The sequence below is a fragment of the Taudactylus pleione genome, unplaced genomic scaffold, assembly GCF_031769625.1.
Source record: "Taudactylus pleione unplaced genomic scaffold, aTauple2 ptg000500l, whole genome shotgun sequence".
Classification (NCBI taxonomy): Eukaryota; Metazoa; Chordata; class Amphibia; order Anura; family Myobatrachidae; genus Taudactylus; species Taudactylus pleione.
Genome location: NW_028284902.1, coordinates 2,589,665 through 2,610,985, shown reverse-complemented (window position 1 = coordinate 2,610,985; position 21,321 = coordinate 2,589,665). Strand labels below are relative to the sequence as shown.

Below are 21,321 nucleotides of genomic sequence, written 5' to 3'. Positions count from 1 at the left end.
AATCTAACCAACAAACGAATCTCCAACCGCCAACTCCTTTCTACACAATCAATAAACTCCAGCCAAGATAACCTCCAACAATCCAAAAACGCCACCTCGACTTGAGACACACCAAGCCATAAATAGTGTTTAGTTTCCCGCACAAATTAAGGAGGGATCATAGGGCCGCACAATCAATGATGCGGCCGCAAAATAAGGACGCTTGTATAAATACGTCACGAAAACACATTCAAATTCTGGTGTATTTCTTGTTTGGACCTCAGACATGGCGACAGACCAGGGAAAAAATGCCCAAGAGTCAGGCGGTAAGTCTTTCATGCATTTTCTATCAACGATTAATTTGAAACATAAGATGAGGCAAGTTGTGATTTTGTGAATTCTGTAAATTTACACAAATAGGTGAGGAGAATGACATGGAAGAGGCTGCTGGGCCCAGTATTCCGGCCAAAGCGGCCAAAAAAAAAAGGCAGCCACATTTCACAAGAAAGGAGATGGAGGTTTTGATCCAGAAGTGTGTGGACATCCTGCCACAGGCAGACAGGAATATGAGTCTAAGCCAGAAGTGGAGAATGTGGGAAGAGGTAGCCGTTGCTGTCAATAGGGTGGGTGATTATGTCCGTCTAGCCCGGGATGTCAAACGGCGGTAAGTAAACCCTTGCCCCCCCCTAAAAACAAACTCCATTTTAAACCAAAGGATAATGGCTTCCATTTTTCCCCACAGATGGGGCGACTTCAAATATCGCCTAAAGCAAAAACTCGCGGACAGGGCTAGGCATGCAAGGGGGACAGGTGGGGGTCCCACCCCTGTGTCATTGGAGTTGACGGATTTAGAAGAGCTGGCACAGGGGTGTGTGCAGCCTGTGGAGGTGTTTGGCGTGTCCAACATGGATACGGACATGCCAGACTTTGCGGCTCCTCATGTTGGCCCAGGTAAGTATTGTGATGTCACCAACTCTGAAATGCTATTGTGCCAATATGTAGATTCTAATGTGAGTCTTTTCTCATTTTTCCAACAGAGACACAGGCGGATGAGTCTGCTCCAGATAGAAGCCTTGGCCGCAGAATTTCTGCTGGCTCTGCAGGGGAGGAACCAGTACATCCGGCTGAGGACCCTGCAGAAGCCAGTCCAGGGCGTGCCCCCTCGCAGGCAGTGGGCCTCCTCACAGAACTCAATTTTAAATCGGATTTCCATACGGAGATTCTGCAGAGGATGGACGCCAGTATGATACGGGTGGCTGAGGCCCTGGAGCAAAATGCAGCGGCCAACGTGACCATTGGTCAGGCCCTGGCGGAAAATACCAGGGCCAACATCCGCATCGCCGATGCCCTGGAGCAACTCGCTCGCCAGCACATGGTGGAGCCGACCTCCCTTCCTGCCGGAACATCAGGATCCTCCACCTCTGGCACAACATCAGCCAATCCTCCAAATGTGCCTAGCCCTGTGCCTAGTCCAGAGGCCACAACATCTGCCTCTGGACAGGCCAGCCCTATGGCATCCCGGACCCGGTCTGGCGCCCACCCTTCCCCATCCAAACGGGCGAAAAAACGGTGACACCATTGGCGACTTTTCCCACACTCCTTCTGTGCTTGGCTCATATTCCTTTCTGGTCAAAACTTCCCTCTCCTTTCTTGTGAAATGTTTTTAATTAATTTTTGTACGTTTATGTTAGCAGTTATTGATTATTTATTTTTGTTAAAAAGTATCTTTGCCAGAAAAAAAGAAAACAAAATATTATGCCAATTGGTTTGTGTTTAAACAATAAATTTCTGATAAAAATCTGACATTGTATTGTGACATTATTGTACAAATGGGTTACATTTAATCCTGGCCCTAAAGGCAAAAACTGACACAAAAAACCATTTCATTTTTAAAAAAAAAAGGCCTCTTGAAGGAACGTTTAAAAAAAATCACATAACGATGCAAATTCCACAGTAAAAAAAAAAAGGGGAGCTAATTAAAACATGATGACATTATTGTCACAATAGGCCATAAACAACAAATTGAGGCCAAAAAAAACCCCCAAAAATGTACGCCATTTGATTGTGCAATCCTGACATTAGCAGGTATGATTTCCACCTGCGTACGGTTTTGTGCTATCCCAAAAAACTGCTTTCCAAACACATACCAAGCCGGTTTTCAATACAACACTAATTGCTTTTGTGACCACCCGCGATTAATCGCTGCAACATCATGGAGTCCCGGGATGGAGGAGAAGGCCATCGCCAATGTGGTCGAGAAATCCAAACCCTAAACTGTGCGAGCATTTTGAAGGGAAAGAGGATGTTCCAGTGACGTATGTGACGGTCCGAACACATTTGACGTTCGCATCTGCTAATGTATGTACGCCCCAAAAACGCCTCGCCACGCCTGCGTTTTTCCATCTCCACCCCCGTCAACACCCAAAAACACCCTGTTCTGTCAATCACATTTGACATGTCACTTCCTGTACGCTATTTTAGTAACGAGAGAAAAAAAGCTCGCAATCTGCCGTACGCACATGCGCAGTGTAACACCGACGCATGCGCGGTTAGTCAACATCGGAACGCAACGAGCGTACTGTTGGTAACGTGCGGCTCTGAATGAGGGCCAATGTTAGCCACCCTAAGTCCATTGGAAGCTTGTTATGTGGGGTCCCAAACAAACCAAGCACTTTAGCCACAAAAGTGACAGTCCCTGTCGCTGAACTGCTTGGTTTGTTAAACTGTACATGTCCTTTTTAATATACAACATAAGGGTAGGTGGGATGTCAATCAATCAATCGACGCTAAGTTTAGACAGTATTGGTAAAAACAATGTTGTAAGCTGTGAGGTGGTCACAATTGACTGGAAATTAATGTTATGGAGCTTACTAATACTATAGGAACAAAAACAAGCCGAAATTACATAATTTTAGCTGTTTTTGTCAATTTAGAAAAATAAAAATCCAGATCCAAAACCAAAACACTTGAGGGTGGTTTTGGCAAAACCAAAACACAATGATGAATTGGAACCACAACCAAAACATGGGGTCCAGAATCATCTGTATTATTCACGCCTTCTGTTTTATTTCCAGGATGGCAATCAGGGTTTCGCTGATATATCGTTCCATGTTTGGGTATGATATCGGCCAGTGCGCGCTCCCGTGGGGTCGTCCGTCACTCCTCCAGATCTTTCTGCTTGTTCAATTGATCTGGAGGATCGATGAATGATCCCATGCAGCGATATGCGCGCAAGGGGGGGTGCCGGCATATCGGGCGGTCGGGCACCAGATCGCTCCATGTGGGGGGACCACCCGATATGTCGGCCATCGCATCGCTAGGTGCATATCACACCTTGTATGGGGGAGTTAATACCAGACCATCTGTCTAGTACTGTAGATCAACCAGCTTCTCCAGCATCCATCACCCCTTGTGTTATACAGGTAACACAAGTCTTTTACAACCTAAACTCCTCCCCAGCTCTTTCCTGATTGACAGATGTCAAACATACGTTTATGTCTGCCGGAGCATGCTAACACCGACCTACACTAAACAAAGCTAATTAGGACCAGTGTGCTGGTTTATCTGTTGTAATTCCTCATCATAGCCCCTGGAGCTTGACACATGATATAATGTCTACAGTAGGAACTCTTTTAAGCCACATTACATAACTATTATTATTGAAATTATTTTGGTGCAAGATATGCATTTCCATTTTGTGCATGTTCACAAAAATGCATACACTTTCATATGTACCTAGATTTTTGCGTAGTGTTGACTTGTGGCACCTTACAACTGGAGAGGTGCAATGGCAGTGTGGAAGCATAGACTGAGTATAGTAAAGGTGTATTCACGCAATGGTGATAGTAATAAATACCTCCACATCTATTTATAACTATTGACCATATTCCCTCTTGTTTATACAGTATGACACTTTTTATTGGTGTAATGCTGGAATGGAGTTACTGCTACCTGAAGCAAGTGTATAGTTTCTTGTACCTCCAGTTCCCAGCAGGAATCTAGCAATACCCAGGGCTCATACTGTGAACTCTGAGACTGAGGTGCAAAGTTAAATTCTTTCTAAATTCCTGCCTGTTCCCTTTCCAGCTTCTCCACCACAGTATACAGCAACATATCATGTGTTTTTTTTTTAGAAGTTTTTAATAAATATCAGTAGGAAAGGCTACAACCTTACGAGGTCCGGTTCTATACCTTGTGGAGCTCAGGACGAAAGTTCCCCTTGGTGACCCCCCCTCCTTCCCGCAACAAAAATTTTTCAAAAATCAAACAGGGCGCTCTTCTGCGCGTGACCAAAAAGGGTGTGCTTCCCCGGCACTGTCAGTTAATGACATTGAGCATACACACTGAACGATATCGTTAACGATATTGTTCGTGACGGCACCCTCCCTCATCCCCGAACTAGCAGAACCTGACAATATCTTCGGGTTGCCCTGCAAGTATGGGCGATGAAAGACATCGTTAACGATCCGTGGGAGCGCGCATCGTTAACAATATCTTGCAGACACACTGGACGATATTGAATGAGATGAACGATAATGTTATCATTCATATGATTCAATTTATCGTCTAGTGTGTACGCGGCTTAAGTTAGTACTCTTCTTTTTGGGTGGGGGAGGGGGGGTGTTTCCTTAAGTGCATAAATGAATCCGGCTATTAATGATAGACACATTATTTTTTTCACTTTTGTCTACTCCTCTGTTTGTGTATATAATACTTTTGTAAGTTGGACCCTAATGTATGAAGACGCTATTTCTACATTTTTGTTTGCCATATATGCTACAAAATCCTACATACAGTTTGTGGCATTATACAATCTTTAAGAAACATACAAAATCTATTCTCACCTCATTAAAAATGTTTGTCAATGTCTCTGAGCAATTCTTATATTGTATTCTAAACTTTGGAATCAAAGAATGCAGTGCCAGACAGCCTCTATTCTTAAGTACACGAGTTACTTCTGGAATGAATGTGTCTACGGCGAACCAGTGAGCAGCAATATCTGCATTAATCAGATCCACAGAGGCATCTTCCAATGGCATTTTCTCAGCTGGGGAGACCCTGCAAATAAAGTCACAAATGATTAATTTAAGTACATACAGGTATTACTGAGTACTACAGATATTCTCTATGGTCTCATTGCATAAAACTGTAATAACCAGTGGTGGCTTCAGAAGTGGGGCTGTAGTGCAGTTCAAGATTCAAATAGGGAACCACACCAACTGGCAGTTAGTCCTGGATGCGTTTGGGGTGGCAGTTGGTGTGGCTTCCCTATTTGAATTTTGGGCTGCACTGCAGAAAAGCCTCTGAAGCCTGCACTGGTAGTAATCCTCTCAATTTTATAGAATGTCTATGATTGACAGAGAGATGAAGCTGGATATGAAAACTTAAAAAGTTTTATTGAACACAAATGGTGAGAACAAAATAGCTGCACAGCTACATACACAAACGTTTGCTCTGACAATATCACAACTAGCCTTAGACTTTAAACCCAATAGTTCTTCCACTTTACCTTGTTGTGAATAGTTCCAAATAAGACAAAAAAAGTTATAACTTTAACCAATAGATGGCAATAGAGCCATATGTTAATACATAAAAGAGTGAGTATAGTATATGTATAGAAAATTACATATTTAAGAGGTACTGTATGAGGTCATATACTGTAGATAAGGACTATAGTCCTGATTCAGAGTATACGCTACTGTATGCCAATGCTTTCACAGTTGACTAATAATTGGTGCACTGCGTATGCATCAAGGTACTTTACCGTAGTTGCTCACGGTGACTATTTATATATAAAGATAGGTGTACTGTATAGAGCGACTGTCTAGTTTCAAATGTGAATGCACACAACTCGGTACAAGGTAGAAATTAGATAGATCATATCGTGGTATTTATCCACATATAAGTTATAAAGTGCCAATCAAATAAAGTGCATCTATAATATATTATAATATAATAGATAATAAATAAATAGAAGTAAATAAATAGTAGTAGATCAAGATGTACAAAAAGTAAAATATATATTTAATCTAGACAATAGAGTAAAAACATAAAGTTGTATATAATACATGTAAGCAAGGGGGGGTGGTTAAAGGATGGGTGACATGGGGAGTATGGGTATTTGGTAGTCACAGTGGGATGGTAAAAAATACAGACATAAAACAGGAATTCATAAAGATAAAATTTCATGCATAGAGGTTTAAAAAAGGCTCAATCGATTGAAAAATTCTAAAGCATTGCTTTTTAGAGTCCTATATATTATATATATATATATATATATATATATAATTAGTAATTTGGAGTTGTGCACCTGTGATTTGTCTTTTTTTTGTGTCTGCATTAACAGTCTCAACAGGTAGCATCTCCCATTATATATATTCAGGGTGTGCAGTCTAGGACTCCTTTCCCATTAATTTGAATATGTACCATGTTTTGCACACATAAACTTGGTGGTTCAGATTTTTTTTCTCTAAATGACAGGTGCGTGTAGGAGATGCTGTCTGTGGTCTGTAAAATAATGTGTGCGCATTTTTGGCATTCAGAAACTGCATTTAAAAGAATGCAGCAAGAACAAATCAATTTAACATTCCACCAACTGAAGCAAGGATAGTAACCAGATGAATTTCCAACCTTTATATGCTTCAGCAACTATAGGAACAGCAAAAAAACATCCAAACCTGCACTACTGTACAAGCTATGACATAGGGAGAGCAGGGGGAATGTACCTAACTCCAGCACAGTGGAGAATACTCTCCATTTTATGAAAGAGACTGCCAGCCTGAGTCAGGTGATTCCGTTAAACTACCGGAAAAGCTGCTAGAGAAACTGAAAGAGGAGATAAAATTAAGCGATTCTGCTAAGTATGTTGGACTTTTAGATCAAGTTCTTTATTACCTTCACAGGACCAAAGGGTTTGCAACATTTTGCAATTGGATTACTACAGTTTGGCAACCTTGCTTGATCCTAGGTTTAAGTCTTACATAATGTGTTCTTTTCAACTAATACAGATCTTAAAAGATGCAAAGTGCTCCTTGCAAGCAAATGGTCACCTCAAATGACACTTGACATGACAATGTCTCCTGCTTCAGGTTCTCTCTGCAAATGCTGCTGCCAGGACAAAACTGACCTTTTCCAAGAGACCCACTGGTGATGAGTCACACAAGAATGAAACAACATTATGATATCTGGTCAGGCTTAAAAGAATTGGCCAAAATTATGGACACCTCTACCATGACTCAATCTGATACACAAAGTATCAATAAAATGGTGGAGGATTATTTTAATGACAATGTACAAATTTGCATCCCACAGTCCCTTTGTATACTACGAGGACATTTGGAGCCCCTTGTACAAACTAGCATTGCTTTACTTTAGATTCCCACCCTCCAGTGTGTACTGGGAAAGAGTGTATAGCACACCCGGGGACCTTGTGAGTGATTGGCAAAGTATGCTACTGTACTTACTAAACATGTTGAAAATCTGATGTTCATAAAAATTAACTACAAATTTTATGAAACAGGCCTTTGCCACCAATTACAACAAAGTACAGAGACTTCTGTAATGGTGGATTCCAGTGAGGATGAGCTAATATTATGTGATGATGTTAACAACACTGATAAGGGTGATGAGGATGATAATGACATTTTCAAACTGTAGAGATGATTAACAACACCGTTAGCCTCCTTAAGTCTGTTGGTAGATTATTTTGTGGGGGCCCAAACAAACCAAGCACTTCAGCCACAAAAGTGGCAGTCCCTGTTGCTGAACTGCTTAGTTTGCTAAACTGTGTATGTCCTTTTTAATATAAAACATAATAGTAAGGTCCACAGACAATTCCATTGTGCATCACTTTTAGTGTTTCCCATTTCTCCAATATGTTTTATAGTTCTACAAACACTATAATTAATCAATCAATGCTTCCACTAAACATTCCACTACCATTTACCTGTGCTGGCCTTGGGCCTCTAATCTAGTTCTTGATTAAGGAAAATATGCTATAGCATCATATAGTTTATATTTAAACTGCCATCCTGTTTGGCACTGCAGTGCAGTTTCCTAGATGTGCTATATTCTGTTTTAAACTGCAAAATGTTTGTGCAGCTGCTCTGTCGCTTAGTTTAGCCAATCAGTTTGCAGCATCCTTTTGCCAGTATGGGTGAAAACAATATTGTGAACTGTGAGGTGGTCAAAATTGACTAGGACTGACTGGAAATTAATGTTTTTGTGGATATTTATACTGTAGAGACAAAAAGAGGCCCAAATTACATGATTTTAGCTGTTTTCATTAAAAAAAAATCCATACACTTGAGGGTGGTTTTGGCAAAACCAAAACATGCTGATGAGTTAGATCCAACACCAAAACAAAAACATGGGGGTCCGCACACATCTCTAATATATGTATGAGATAATCTATTATACAGCATTTTAATAATAATCTTTCTAGTTAACACTCACCAGCTTTGTGGAGCTGCAGGGAGATGGGAGTTGAGGCAGCAACAGCTCAGCCTCGCTTCTGTATAGTCAGACACTGCTTGCAGAGCAGGGGATGGGGCCACACCATGGGCAGTAAGATGCACAGAAAGAAAGCTAATAGAGGCATGCCTCTTTGCATGGGGGGCATGCCTTGAGCACTGAAGGACACCTTGGATGAGACATGTGACCAGGAAGTGCATTGCAGTGTTTAGAGATGGAGCAACAAGAGAAGACAGTGATGCAGGTAGGAGAACAATGGACACTGAAGCTTAGTGTAGTGAGTTTGGAGTTACAGTGAGTAGGAGGTGATACAGGCTACCAGCACTTAGACCAATCTCCATGTGTGTCTCCCCAGCCATTGACCTCTCTGCATGTCACTTGAATCAATGGGTTTCCCTGTGCATTAAAATGCAGAATCTGCATTTTAACATGGATTTTTTTTCACGCAGCTCCTGAGGCTGAGAGGAAAAATCCTGCCTCTAGTAATTAGCTTGTGGGGTTCTCAAAGCTAATTGAGTCAGGCAGCGTGATCAATTAGCTGTGGGGTAAACACTACAGCTATTGGAATTCTCCCCCTAAATATATAAGTATACACCTATATATGTATTGGTTTCATAAATTAATAATGAAAATAACAATAACATGTAAAAATGAAGTAGAATTCTATGAATTTACAGAAATGCTGGATCCCGACGCACGATAGATCGGCTGGGTACACATCGTTAAATGTGTACACAGCTTTACAATAATATGTAAAAATGAAATCTTACAAACAGGTGTAATGTAGAAAACCATGAAATAATAGAAATTCACAGTGATGTTCATGGTTGTGGTAATAAATATTCTTCAGATATTAGACATGAAAGATTACTCACTGATAAATAACATTCTCATGGGGTGTAAATCCTCTTGCTTCATTTATCTGACTCTCACTTATGTCTATTCCAATCACTTTGCAGAAATGTTCCGCCAGAGGCCGCGTTGATCTTCCTGTTCCACAGCCAGCGTCTACCGCCAGCTCAAAGGGTCGCCCCTTCTGGAGAGAAAAGAGAAATGACCTGTCCATCCATGCATCTATCTTTATTAACAGTTCTAGGGATCTATTTACTAAGCTTTGGATGGAGATAAAGACCCAACCAATCAGCTCCTAAGTGCCATTTTTCAAATACAGCCTGCAGACCCTCCAACGTGACCCATTCCATTAGGTACAAAATGCTCTGCTCCTGGACTTCCCACCTAATTTATGAATGAAGACACCTGTGCTCATCAATTACCTAGTTCAACACAGGTGACTGCAATCATAAATTAGATGGGAATTCCAGAAGCAGAGCATTTTGTACCTATTGGAATGCAGGGCCGATACTAGGGTATCTGTCACCCGGAGCAAGGCAGCAATTTTGCGCCCCCTCCCTTCCCGTATCTGGATTTTGTCCTTGCTCCTCCATAAGGCAGTGCGCTAGTCAGACGTCCCTGGTATAGTGACTTACATTATTCCACACACCATAAAGCCCATTACACATTATGCCACACACAGTAATGCCTATTACCAAAATGCCACTTACATATTTGCCCCTGACACCATTTTATGCCCCACAGTAAGGCTTCTAATTACTTTTAAATTACTTGCTCGTTGTCAGGGGTTTTACGCTCAATACCAGGGGTTTCATGCTAGTTGCCAGGGGTTTCATGCTAGTTGCCAGGGGTCTCATGCTCTGGGTTTCATGCTAGTTGCCAGGGGTTTCATGCTAGTTGCCTGGGGTCTCATGCTCTAGGTTTCATGCTCGTTGCCAGGGGTTTCATGTTCATTGCCAAGGGTTCCACGCTCGTTTCCAGGGGTTTCACGCTCATTGCTAGGGGTTTCACAGGAGAAGATGCAGCTTTCTGCATCTTCTCCTGGCAGCGGCAGCGTTCCCGGCACTTCCAGGAATGCTATGTGCTATGCGCTGGCCTAACAGACACTAGAGGTCCAGTAGGACCTCTAGCATCGGTCTCCTCCTAGGCGGCAGCCATTTTTGGAGGGCTGTTTTCAGCAGATTCCATGCGGATGGCTAGTCTGCATGGAATCTGTAGCCCACTGAGTCAGCCCTTCAGCACCCCCTCAAATTCGGCACCCGATACACGTGCACCACAAGCCCCCCCCCCCCCTAGTTGTGGCCCTGTGGAATGGGTCATGTTGGAGGGTAAGAGCTGATCGGGTCGAGTTTATAGAAGTGCAGTTGTTGCCCATAGCAACCAATCAGATTTTACTTATCATTTATGTAGCACCTTCTATTAGATAATAGCTAGAATCTGATTGGTTCTAAAAACCAGCACTTTAGTTAATATACCCCCTAGTATCCCAATGATTTGTAAGAAGGAAGTTTCAGCACTTGAGTCATTTGAACATCAGTTTGGATGATAATCAAAGACAGTGTTACCTGATAAACAATCCCCAAAACCTTAATCCATAATTGGATATTGCATATATTGATCACTTCTTTATTAATCATTCACAGCGTATATTTGGTGCTTATTTACCTTCTCTTCCAAGTAGCTTAAAACAAGGTTAATTACGTTTTCGGAAACAGGGACCATCTTATCCTGATAGTCTTTCGAGAATTCTTCACCTCTGAACACTTCAATATCCATCTGCACAGATTTGAACATTAAAAGAAAATTAATCAAACGTGTTGTTTTGTTATATGATATTTTAGTAAGAAATGTTTCCAGAAAGATACATTTGTAAAGTTTCAAAACATAATAGTGTATATGTCACCTTACTACAAACAGATATGATATAGAATCCATTTAATTACATTTAGTACAATACAGTATGTTACAATGCTGAATATCTAAAATACTCTACTAACAAAAAAAGAATAGGCTCAAACTCCATTCTCTTTGACAAACAATATCAAAGTGCTACTTTTAGGAAATTCAATAGCGAAAGATGTCAGAAGCATACAGGCAAATGGCTTCTGCATAGTTTGATATAAACCATCAATACCAACAAATGATATTCACATTCTTACCTCACCTCCCCCCACTAAAATAATGACAGAACAGTGATTGGATAAAAGGTCGCTGAGAAAGCATTGGTTAACCATCACATAATCGGACAGGCAGATGACAATAGCGGGGCACAACTCCACCCCCCACATATACTGGATAGTGGGAATATCCACCTAATTCTACTGGGCTAGATGAACATTAGTCACAGACAAAACCAGGTCCACTCACAAGAGCAGGACTCCTCCCCTGCTAGAATGGGGATGGAGCCTCATAATTCTGGAATCATACTGCTGCCCAGAAAAGCAAATAATTTCTGCCAACAGCCAGATTCAGGGAACTGCAGCCCATCACCCATAATGACCCACAACAGCAAACCAGCCTCATTCAGATAAACTCTGGATGTATACAAGCCAAACTCAACAGCAGGTCATGGTTAGATGCAACTCTCAACTAAAGAGCAAATAAATCTACCTGGCACCACAGCCGGTCAATGACAGCAGGACTGTGTGGATACCTCCAAACCAGCTAAGGAATAATGTTAGACCAGACAACACGGCAACTCCATACACCAATGCTGCATGACAGCCAGAATTAATGTGCAAGCTGAGGTCAGTCTTTGCACTGGCATTTATCATTACCTCCCAAATAAACTACCACCCAACCATGGACCCAAAGCCTAGCTACCGCTGTCTCAACCGGACTAAGCAATACATCCCAATGCAAATCTTGCACACCAGACCAGTGCACATGCCTGCCTTCCAGCACAGAGGAAGCCTGATGACATAAGTTGTGACATCCAGCCCAAAATAAAAAAGAATGACCTAAAAAAAGGAACCCCTGGAAGAGTCGCAACACTGGCAACCCAGCTAAAAGTAAACCAAAAAAATCTTCTGGGTCCATAGCCACTCAGGCTCTAATAATTGGTATATAAAATAACCATAGATAAATTTGCTGGAGGAAAAAAAAAAAAAAAATGGACAATCCCTTTGTGGCACCACCAAAACAGTGACAAGTAACCAAAGTTCTAGGTTACCCCCAAAGGGAGCACAAAAGAATGAGGTGTAGAGCAGAGTGCCCATAGGACTCACATGCAAAAGACGTCCAATAACTAAAGCCTGAACATATACAATGGGCAGCCAGCTACTGCCACCAATGTTACCAAGAATGTCCATCAGATTACTAAATTGTTCTGCAGCTGTCGAGACTGGCAGATCCCATGGCTAGGGACAGAAACTCCCACAGGGGCCTATTCCAGCATCTTATAGAAAACCCACCTCCCCTCACAGGCAAGATTAAATTGCCCAAGGAACAATTAAAGTTACAGTACAGTCAATATCTAAGACTTAAATGTTATCTGCTCAACTTTGGTAACAGCCAGCCTCCCTGTCACTCTCAAATCCCAAATAAGGCAGGCAAATTTTGGACCCTTCTGTCTTGTTCAAAACATTATGGACCCCTAGTACCCGAAATACAAAATCTATCCACAAACACTGCTAGCAGAAGGACCCACTGTAAGGAAGTTGTCCTAGCAATGGGCAACACCCTCATGTTCTGTTCCTATCTGAATGCACCACCCTAAGAAGGTACTACATCTCTCAAACAAGGAACATGAGACAGAACAATCCATGTACTGGCAGAGGTTGATGGCATCATTAACCAAAGTCCTGCAGGGTAAGACAAATACTATATCAGTAATCATTTCTTGGCATCCTTTTTGGGACAGCACCACGGGAGGAAACACACAACCTCAGAAGGGTAAGGAAAGGAAATGGCTGCCCAACTTTCACCACTACCTTCACCAGCACGGGTTGTGTATGAAATGTCGGCGGCTGTATAACCCAACGCCGCAAGCCCAAAGATCCCTCCCTTAGTGGTGCCTAACCCTAACCTCCCCCCCAGTGGTGTCTATCCCTACCCCCCCTCCCCTAAACCTAACCCTCCCACGACTAACACCTAGGACGGGCTGACTTAATCTTTGCTTGAGAAACCGTCTCTCGGGATTCCAGGGTCTAGGTGTCACGGCCAGGGTATTTCAGCATGGCGCTAGGCGGGTGTTACCTGTGAGGTCGTTGTGGCGCGGGCTGTCTGGTGGCGGAGCTGGTGTCTGGCGGGGGGGCTTTGGCTGCGCGCGTTGTTGTGCGGCCCTGTTGTCACTCTGCGCTGGTGAGGCCTGGCGGCATCTCCGTTCCGTTTGGCATGGGCGCCGCCATCTTGCCTTCTGGCCATGTGATGCGGCTGGCCAATCCTGGTGAGTCACATGTTCCCTCCGGCCAGTAACAGCACGGCATGGGGTATTTAGGAAGGGTCAGTGCAACGTGTATCTCAGCCTAGCTGGGAGGGAGTTCTCTGTGTTTTCCTGTTCCTGTGAATTCGCTGTCTGCCAGTCTGCCCGTCAGCTCCTAGCTCCCACTGGACTACCCCGCTTCCTCCATCACCCTTGCCCATACCTGAGTGCCTGAGCCTGCTGACATCCTGCGCTTCAGTTCACTACCTGTAAACCTGGCTTGTTTATTTTCAGTTTCACTACCTGCACACCTGGACAGCTCTAATTGTTTCTACTTGGACATTAACCCTGTTACTCCCACCACAGAACTCTTGTGCACATTATATATTCCTGGACTTTTATTTACTGCCATTATATGTCTACTCAAGGACTTATTAAAAATTCTAGTTTTATTTTTAAATCTGCTTCTGTGTTCGCTCCTGCTACCACCCCGGGTCCACAAACAACCCAGAACATCACACTGGGTGTAGAAGGGCGTCGGAATTTCAACGCCTATCTGTAGACCCGAGTCTGGATTTCAACGCCGGGATTTAGACAGATGGCTTCCCAGCCATCGGTATTTTGACTACATCCCCACCAGCACAACCTCCAGGAATTTACAGGTGTTGAACCTTCCCTAGAGGGGTACAGTCCCAATCAATGTGTCAAGGATGCAATGCAAATGGGTGAGGGCTCTTCACCTAGAGTCTTGCTTGGCTTCAGGACAACTGCTGAGGTAGGGTCAGATTAATGGGGAAAGTCCTTGGCGGAGGTAGGCACAATACTTCACACATGAGTGGTGAAAATAGCAGTATAAAAAGAAAGAAACAAAATTAAACCCTAGCGCAATATACGTAACCTATGCCACCATAATGAAAAATTATATATCCACATAAATTGTAATAAAAATGCAGCTCCCATCTTTGGCAAAACTGTTATTGCCAAAAAATATAAATATAATCAAGTAGAGAAGTTCCACCAAAGGAGCGCAATTAATATATCATTTTATTAAAACAAAATAAATAATAAATATAATAACATATACAATGAGCATCAAAAAATAATTGATTAATAAACTCCAGTTCAGCAGATTGTTAAAACAGGGAGAAAATAGTCCATACATAAAAAACAGACGTTTGTGTCCTCATTTCCCCTTTAGCATTGAGAGATCACACTGCCAAATTTACACAGTCACGGATGAGTGGTGTCGATATTTAGTAGGTTCACACAGGTAATTTTGTATCCAGCGCATAACGAGAGAGAGCACTTAGCTGTGTTTATTCCTTAGTCTGTAGCGCTATGCTTCAACCTTTATGGACAGCTTGTTATTTAATGAAGGGAGGGAGTGTGGCAGGCCACAAACTTAGAGGTCCCGGATTTGTACTCGACCTCCTATTCTCTGAGCCGTTGTTAGTCGCTACAACTTGTTAATTAATGTAGGGAGGGAAGACGGCGGGCCACACACTTAAAAGTCCCAGCGCAATGCTCAACCTCCTTTTTTCTGAGCTACTGCTAACTGGAGTGAGGGGAGGGGTGAGTAATACCCCTTTTCCACCAAAATTCTGGGTCTGACCCGGAGTTGGAACAGTTTTCCTATCCGGATCAGACTCGGAATTTAGCCGGCGCCGACTCGGGAATTTAGCCGCTCACACCGGAGTCAGGTCTGCATAGACCCGGCTTTCCCAGCGTGAAAGTGGACGCTTGGAGATTACGTCATCTCCAAGCGCCACTGAAGCCAGACCAATCGGCCGGCTTGCAGCACACTCCAGGTCATCGTGCCCGGAGTGCGCTGTTCTCACAGCAGGGTTTCACAGGCTAAGCCCGTGTTAAACCCTGCTATTTACCTGGTTTGGATTGCCGGGTCACTCGACCCGGCGATCCAACCCTCTCCCCTATTATACCAGGGAGCTGCCCGGGTTAACTCTAATAACCTGGGTTTTAGCTCTGGTGTAAAAGGGGTATAATTCTGCTCTTACCCTCTACTCATAATCTGGCGTTGCTGAGTCCCGCAGCCACGGCAATCATAGAGAACTGGCTTTGCAGTGAGATCGCACATCACAAATTCTTCAGGAACGCAGTCAAATGTTAAAAATCATGGAGAATAATTGTCCTGAGCGGTTTCTTTGCCTGTGTGAAGGAGCAGTTTCATCAGAGGTCTTCCCTCCATACATTAATGAACAAGTTGTAGCGTCTAAACGGCTCAGAGAATAGAAGGTCGAGTACAACGCTGCTCTCCCTCTTGTTATGCTTAATTGCCGCTGGATACAATATTACTTGCGTGAACCTACTCATCCATGACTGTGTAAATTTGGCAGTGTGATCTCTCAATGCTAATTTAGATTGGAAATGAGGACACAAGTGTCTGTTTTATATGTATGGACTTTTTCCTCCCTGTTTGACAGTCAGCTGAACTGGAGTTTATTAATCAATTATTTTTTGATGCTCATTGAATATATTATATTTATTGTTTCTTATTATACCGATTCCCACCTTGACCCTGAGAGATACAGTAGTAGAGCAGAAGCAAATGTAGCAGCTTACCAGATCTACTAGGGATAAAAATTGATCTAGAGCACTTAGGGACGCATGCTTATTTGGATGGAATTTACATCTATATAAAAAGGCGCATTTTGCTTAGCCGCAGAGCTGGAAGCGTTGCTTAAGCACCTGGTTTACTCCAGGAGTGAACGATAGTATTTGCGCCAGGTTTACACCAGTAGATTTGTTTAGTAGTAGTAGTACTGAATGTAAAAGTTGCAATACGCAATCTATATACAGTATCACTTTTATTAAGATATTCCTAGTAATAGTAAGCCATACACAGTGAAATATACAGTGAATCTGTGTTAATGTGAAATAAAAGCTCTTGCCTGTCAAATTTGTGTTTGTGTGTTAATCTTAACTATACACATATCAACTCCATACAGTAAGTATAGTCCTAATAAATATAATGATTGAATTTAAATGTAGTCAACACATATTAGGTGACCTAACTAGTATTAGTCCTCTCATATTCAGGAACAGTGATGCAGGCTTATTAGAATGAGGTTGGCTTTTATTATCAACTAGTGTAGTAAAATAAATCTGGATATTGATTTTCAGCAAAATGACTGTGCTATACAACTATGACACCTCATTAAGATTTAATGGTCATCCACTATACCTAATGTGTGGGAGGAATGTAATTGTAATAGATGTTACATAGACATCATTTTTATTTTCTCTCCCAAACATCAGGATTATATTACATTATAAATTATATTACAACCCCACACATGCAGATTAGAATTGTTCAACAGTAAATGTATGCATTATTCTGCAAGATTCAAGGATGTGCTCTAACTGTATTAATAAGTTGCTACTATTAATGTATGCTAATTACATTGTAGCACTATCCTATCACTCAGCCTTCCAAGTCTCACCATTCTAATGCTGGCTGAGACTGGGTAATATTACACCCACTGCCATTGGTGGGAACAAATAAAAGCGCTGTCCCCTTACACTCACTCCTACTAGTGTTTTGTAGGTGATAATTATGAGTGAGGTAATGCAAATTTTGCATTAACAGTCACCAGGAAATCAGGACTTCACTCACGCTGCCATATAGGGAGCTTTATGAGAGACATAGTGCATGTTAAAACTCAGTAAACATTGAACAGCGCGTGCTGCGTTTACCCTGACACGCATTTCACAGTGAGCTGAATTGTAATCACTTTTGTCACCATATATTGCACTTGCTTATTATTTTTTAGGAATTTCTTAATAAAAGTTATACAGTATTTTAACATTTTGGATTCCTAGGAGGGATATTCTTTGTAATTACTATTGCATTAGTCTAAAGCTGCGTACACACTGGGCGATCAGGAAAGACCGTACGATTACGACATCGTAATCGTACCATCGTTCCTGATCACCTGTAGTGTCTGCACTGAATGATCAGTCATTCAGTGCAGGCACAGTCCATCATTCCTGAACATGCCAATCTGTCCTTATCGGCAGGTGACGGACAATGTCTGAAATGACCGGCGTGCAATCGCTCAGTAATATCGCCCAGTGTGTACGCACCTTTACAGTCAGTCTGGGGCGTACCCCTTATAGGAATACTGTTGTTGCTTTTCCTTTTACTGTAAAAACATGCAAAAACTGTCATCAAAAGTAACTTGTGCTCGACGCGGCACCAGTCCCATAGTCTGTGAATACGACTATAGTTATCTTTCCAAGGACAGATCTCTACTTGCATAAACATCTTACAATCACATGCTTGACTGGTTTTCAATTACTGTGAGGAAATACAGATTTACAGATAATAAATACAGTACATGTCCTTAAATTGTAATGACTTCGTACAAATTCTGACTTTTCCAAGTTCAACTGTTGCCCATGCAATGGACAAGGCACGTTTTTTTTTAGTTCACAACCAGGGCCGTTTCTACAGAGGAGGGGGCCCATGTGCAGTCTCCGATACGGGCCCCCATCTCTCCCTCCGGCGGCCACCAGCGCACTGAGCTGTGCGCGGCCAGCACCGCACTTATAGACTCTGGGCACTAGAGTGTGCCCGGAGTCTATAGCGCATGCCCAAGTCACAAGGAAAATGGCCACGGCGGCCATTTTCCCTGTACTGCGCATGTACAAATGATGGGAAAATGGCTGCAGCGGCCATTTTCCAGATTTTTTTTTACAGCCCCGCCCCCCCACACCAACGTGGGACTCTGGAGAGGCAAGTATACTATGGGTGCAGGGTGTGTGGTGCAGGGCCCCCCTGGACTCCAGGGGCCTGTGTGCCCCGCACACCCTGCACCCTTTATAGATACGCCCCTGTTCACAACAGTCTACAATATATCGTTTGGATATTTTGCCAAATAATTTTTGGTGTCATAGAGAATTAAAGTATCTTCTACACAGATTTGCAACCAGTCTAAAATGTAAAGATCTTTTTCCCCCCATTACTCATGGAGAAACTTTGTTATTGTGTATAGTATCTATGTAGAGGCGGGGGTTATGTATATAGTGAGTGGGGGGTTGTACTGTAAACTGGAAACAAGGTATGGGATCGGTATGAAATACCGCTGGATGCATGTCCGGCATTTCGAATCCCAATGCTGGAACACCGGCAGTGAAGATCCCGTATTTTCTCTATTTACTAACCTATGCCCCCCCAACCCTCCCTTAGGGGTGCCTAACTCTAACCTCCCCCCAAGTTTCTAACCCTAACTCTCCCTGTAAGTGCCTAAACCTAACCCCCCCTCCCCCGCAGCCTAAACCTTAGTCTCCCGTGGGGGGTGCATAACCCTAACCCCCTTTCCCCCAGCCTAACCCTCCCCGGGAGGGTTCCTAACCCTAATTCCTCCCCGGGAGCCCCTAACCTAACCCTCCCCCCGCACGGACAGCCACCCGGCGTAGGTATAATGAGAGGCGACGGGATCTCGACGCCTGTCATTAAACCCCTGCCAGGATTAGACAGTCAGGAAGCCGGCGGTTGGCATTTCGACCATCGGCTTCCTGACTGCATCCCCAAGGTATATATACAGTACTTCTAAACAAGGCAAGCACAGATGGTGTAATGGTTAGCATTACTGTCTTACAGCACTGAGGTTGTGGGTTTGATTCCCACTACGGCCCTAATTGTATAGAGTTTGTATATTCTCCCTGTGCTTGCGTGGGTTTCCTTCGGGTGCTCCGGTTCTTCCCACACTCCAAAAGTATACTGGTTGGTTAATTGGCTTCCAACAAAATTAACCTTAGTGTCTAAGTATGTGCGTGTACATGTGGTAGGGAATATAGATTGTCATACAGGAAAAGGGGGAAGAAGATTGATTGCACAGGAAAACAGTTAATTCTAACGATCTAATTATAGATTTATTGGATACACGTATCTAGGTATATTTCAAAAACTGGAGGTGCATCCCAGGAGTAAATATTATCAAGGTTTAGAAGAGGAGAGAAAAAAAAAAAAAAAAGAAAAGACTCCTATCAGGGCACACTCCTGTGCTGTATTGATGGCTACAAAATTAGTATTGGAAAAATAGGACAAACTGAGATCATAATCATATGTGAAATTTACATTAATGTCTCAATTAGCAGACAGACCACCATATATTTACCCATTTAATATATCTGAAATAGATTTGTTGATGTTGATATTAAAACTAAAGTTTATTAAATTCTTAAAATGAAACAGACACTCGAAATCAACTTATTATACAAAGACAGCATAGACAAATAATAACATTAATAGTGTATGATACACTATATCTATTAACAGTGATCCACTATATCCAGGTCTATTTGACAGTACTGGAAGTATAGTTATAAATATTTGCTAATGATATACACAATTGAAATCGGCAATTCATCGAAATGCCACCCTAAATAGTACACATGCGATACTTCACTAATCACAGAAACCATGCATATGGTGCTGGGTGTATAGTTATAAATATATGCACAATTGGAATAGATAATTCATCAAAGTACCACCCTACCTAGTACACATATTAAGATGCAATATTTCAATGATCACAGGAAACATACATATGGTATGTCTAGTGAAAGTAGTCCCTCAATAATCCACCAGAACCAGTGAAAAAATAATACATAGGATGATCCCACCAAAGCCTTCTAATGTGATATTAGTTAATAAAGGTGTAATGTACTGTTATCTAGGGTAGGATATTCTAAGGTTGAGTGGATCCACCTGTATATTTAGATATACAAATAACATATAAATATAAACAACATGTATCACAATTGACATACAAATACAAAACTAAAGGCGAAATAATAAACAAATACATACAACATGCAAAAGGTATAATGATACCACAATATTAAAATGCTGAACACCACGGATACCACCTATATATATATATAATATGGAGGTTATTAGAGGCGTCCCTCTATTCCAATCTGGGAGAGTACATATGGTACTAAATATTTTCCTGATATAGATACAGGTATAGAGTGGTGTGCTTATATGCCCAGGATCTGCTGTTGCCTGTCTTAGATATTAGAGGACAGGGAATGAGAGTCCCAGGAACTGGCACCAGAAATTAGAAAGCTGCTTCTGCTGTTACAGCCCAGTCTCACCAGTATCCCTGTTGCCGTACAGCAGCGCAGGGAATCCAGGCAGCTGGCTATAATGAGAGAGCAGGAAAAAGTAGAAGGAAGAAATTACCTGCCAATATTGTCTCCCTTCTGTATGATCGTCCGTGGTGCAGGGGTCCAGAGTGCACACTGTGGAGCCCACCAGCAGGCTGTCTGACATGTGTTTCGCCGGGGCTTTATCAAAGGAAGCACCATGCTGTCATGTGCATGCCAGAAATATATAGTGCTGGCTGTAAACTGATAGGTTGCTGTTTGTTATTGACAGCATAATCCACCAATGGGCATGTGGTATTGAATAAAGGGGAGGGAGCAGTATATGCTGTTCGGCTGATATCATCTGTCTCTTAGACAAGGAGCTGGCCTGATCGTCAGCTGTGTCAATTACGCTGCTAATCTATGGTAAACTCTCATTATATCACCTAAACCCATATAAAGAGAAATAGTTATAACAACAGAAAGTGACCCACTGTGTACTAGGTTAGTATCCATTATTAAATATAACACTACAAATA

General features: G+C 42.4%; 1 protein-coding gene across 2 annotated transcripts in view; it reads right to left on the bottom strand.

Annotated features, from left to right (window-relative positions):
* LOC148501837 (putative methyltransferase DDB_G0268948) overlaps positions 1-21,019 on the bottom strand; it is a 60,394-nt gene extending 39,375 nt beyond the window's left edge. The window contains exons 1-4 of one of the 2 annotated variants that reach the window (XM_088449912.1): positions 20,880-21,019; positions 10,969-11,079; positions 9,327-9,484; positions 4,824-5,037 (exon numbers count right to left, since the gene is read on the bottom strand). In XM_088449912.1, the coding sequence (XP_088306038.1) occupies positions 4,824-5,037; positions 9,327-9,484; positions 10,969-11,079; positions 20,880-20,969 (573 nt within the window). In that variant the 5' untranslated portion in view covers positions 20,970-21,019. Of the gene's footprint in view, positions 1-4,823; positions 5,038-9,326; positions 9,488-10,968; positions 11,080-20,879 lie in introns of both variants that reach the window. The other variant, XM_088449911.1, reaches the window with a different exon arrangement.
* Between the last annotated feature and the right edge of the window lie 302 nt (positions 21,020-21,321).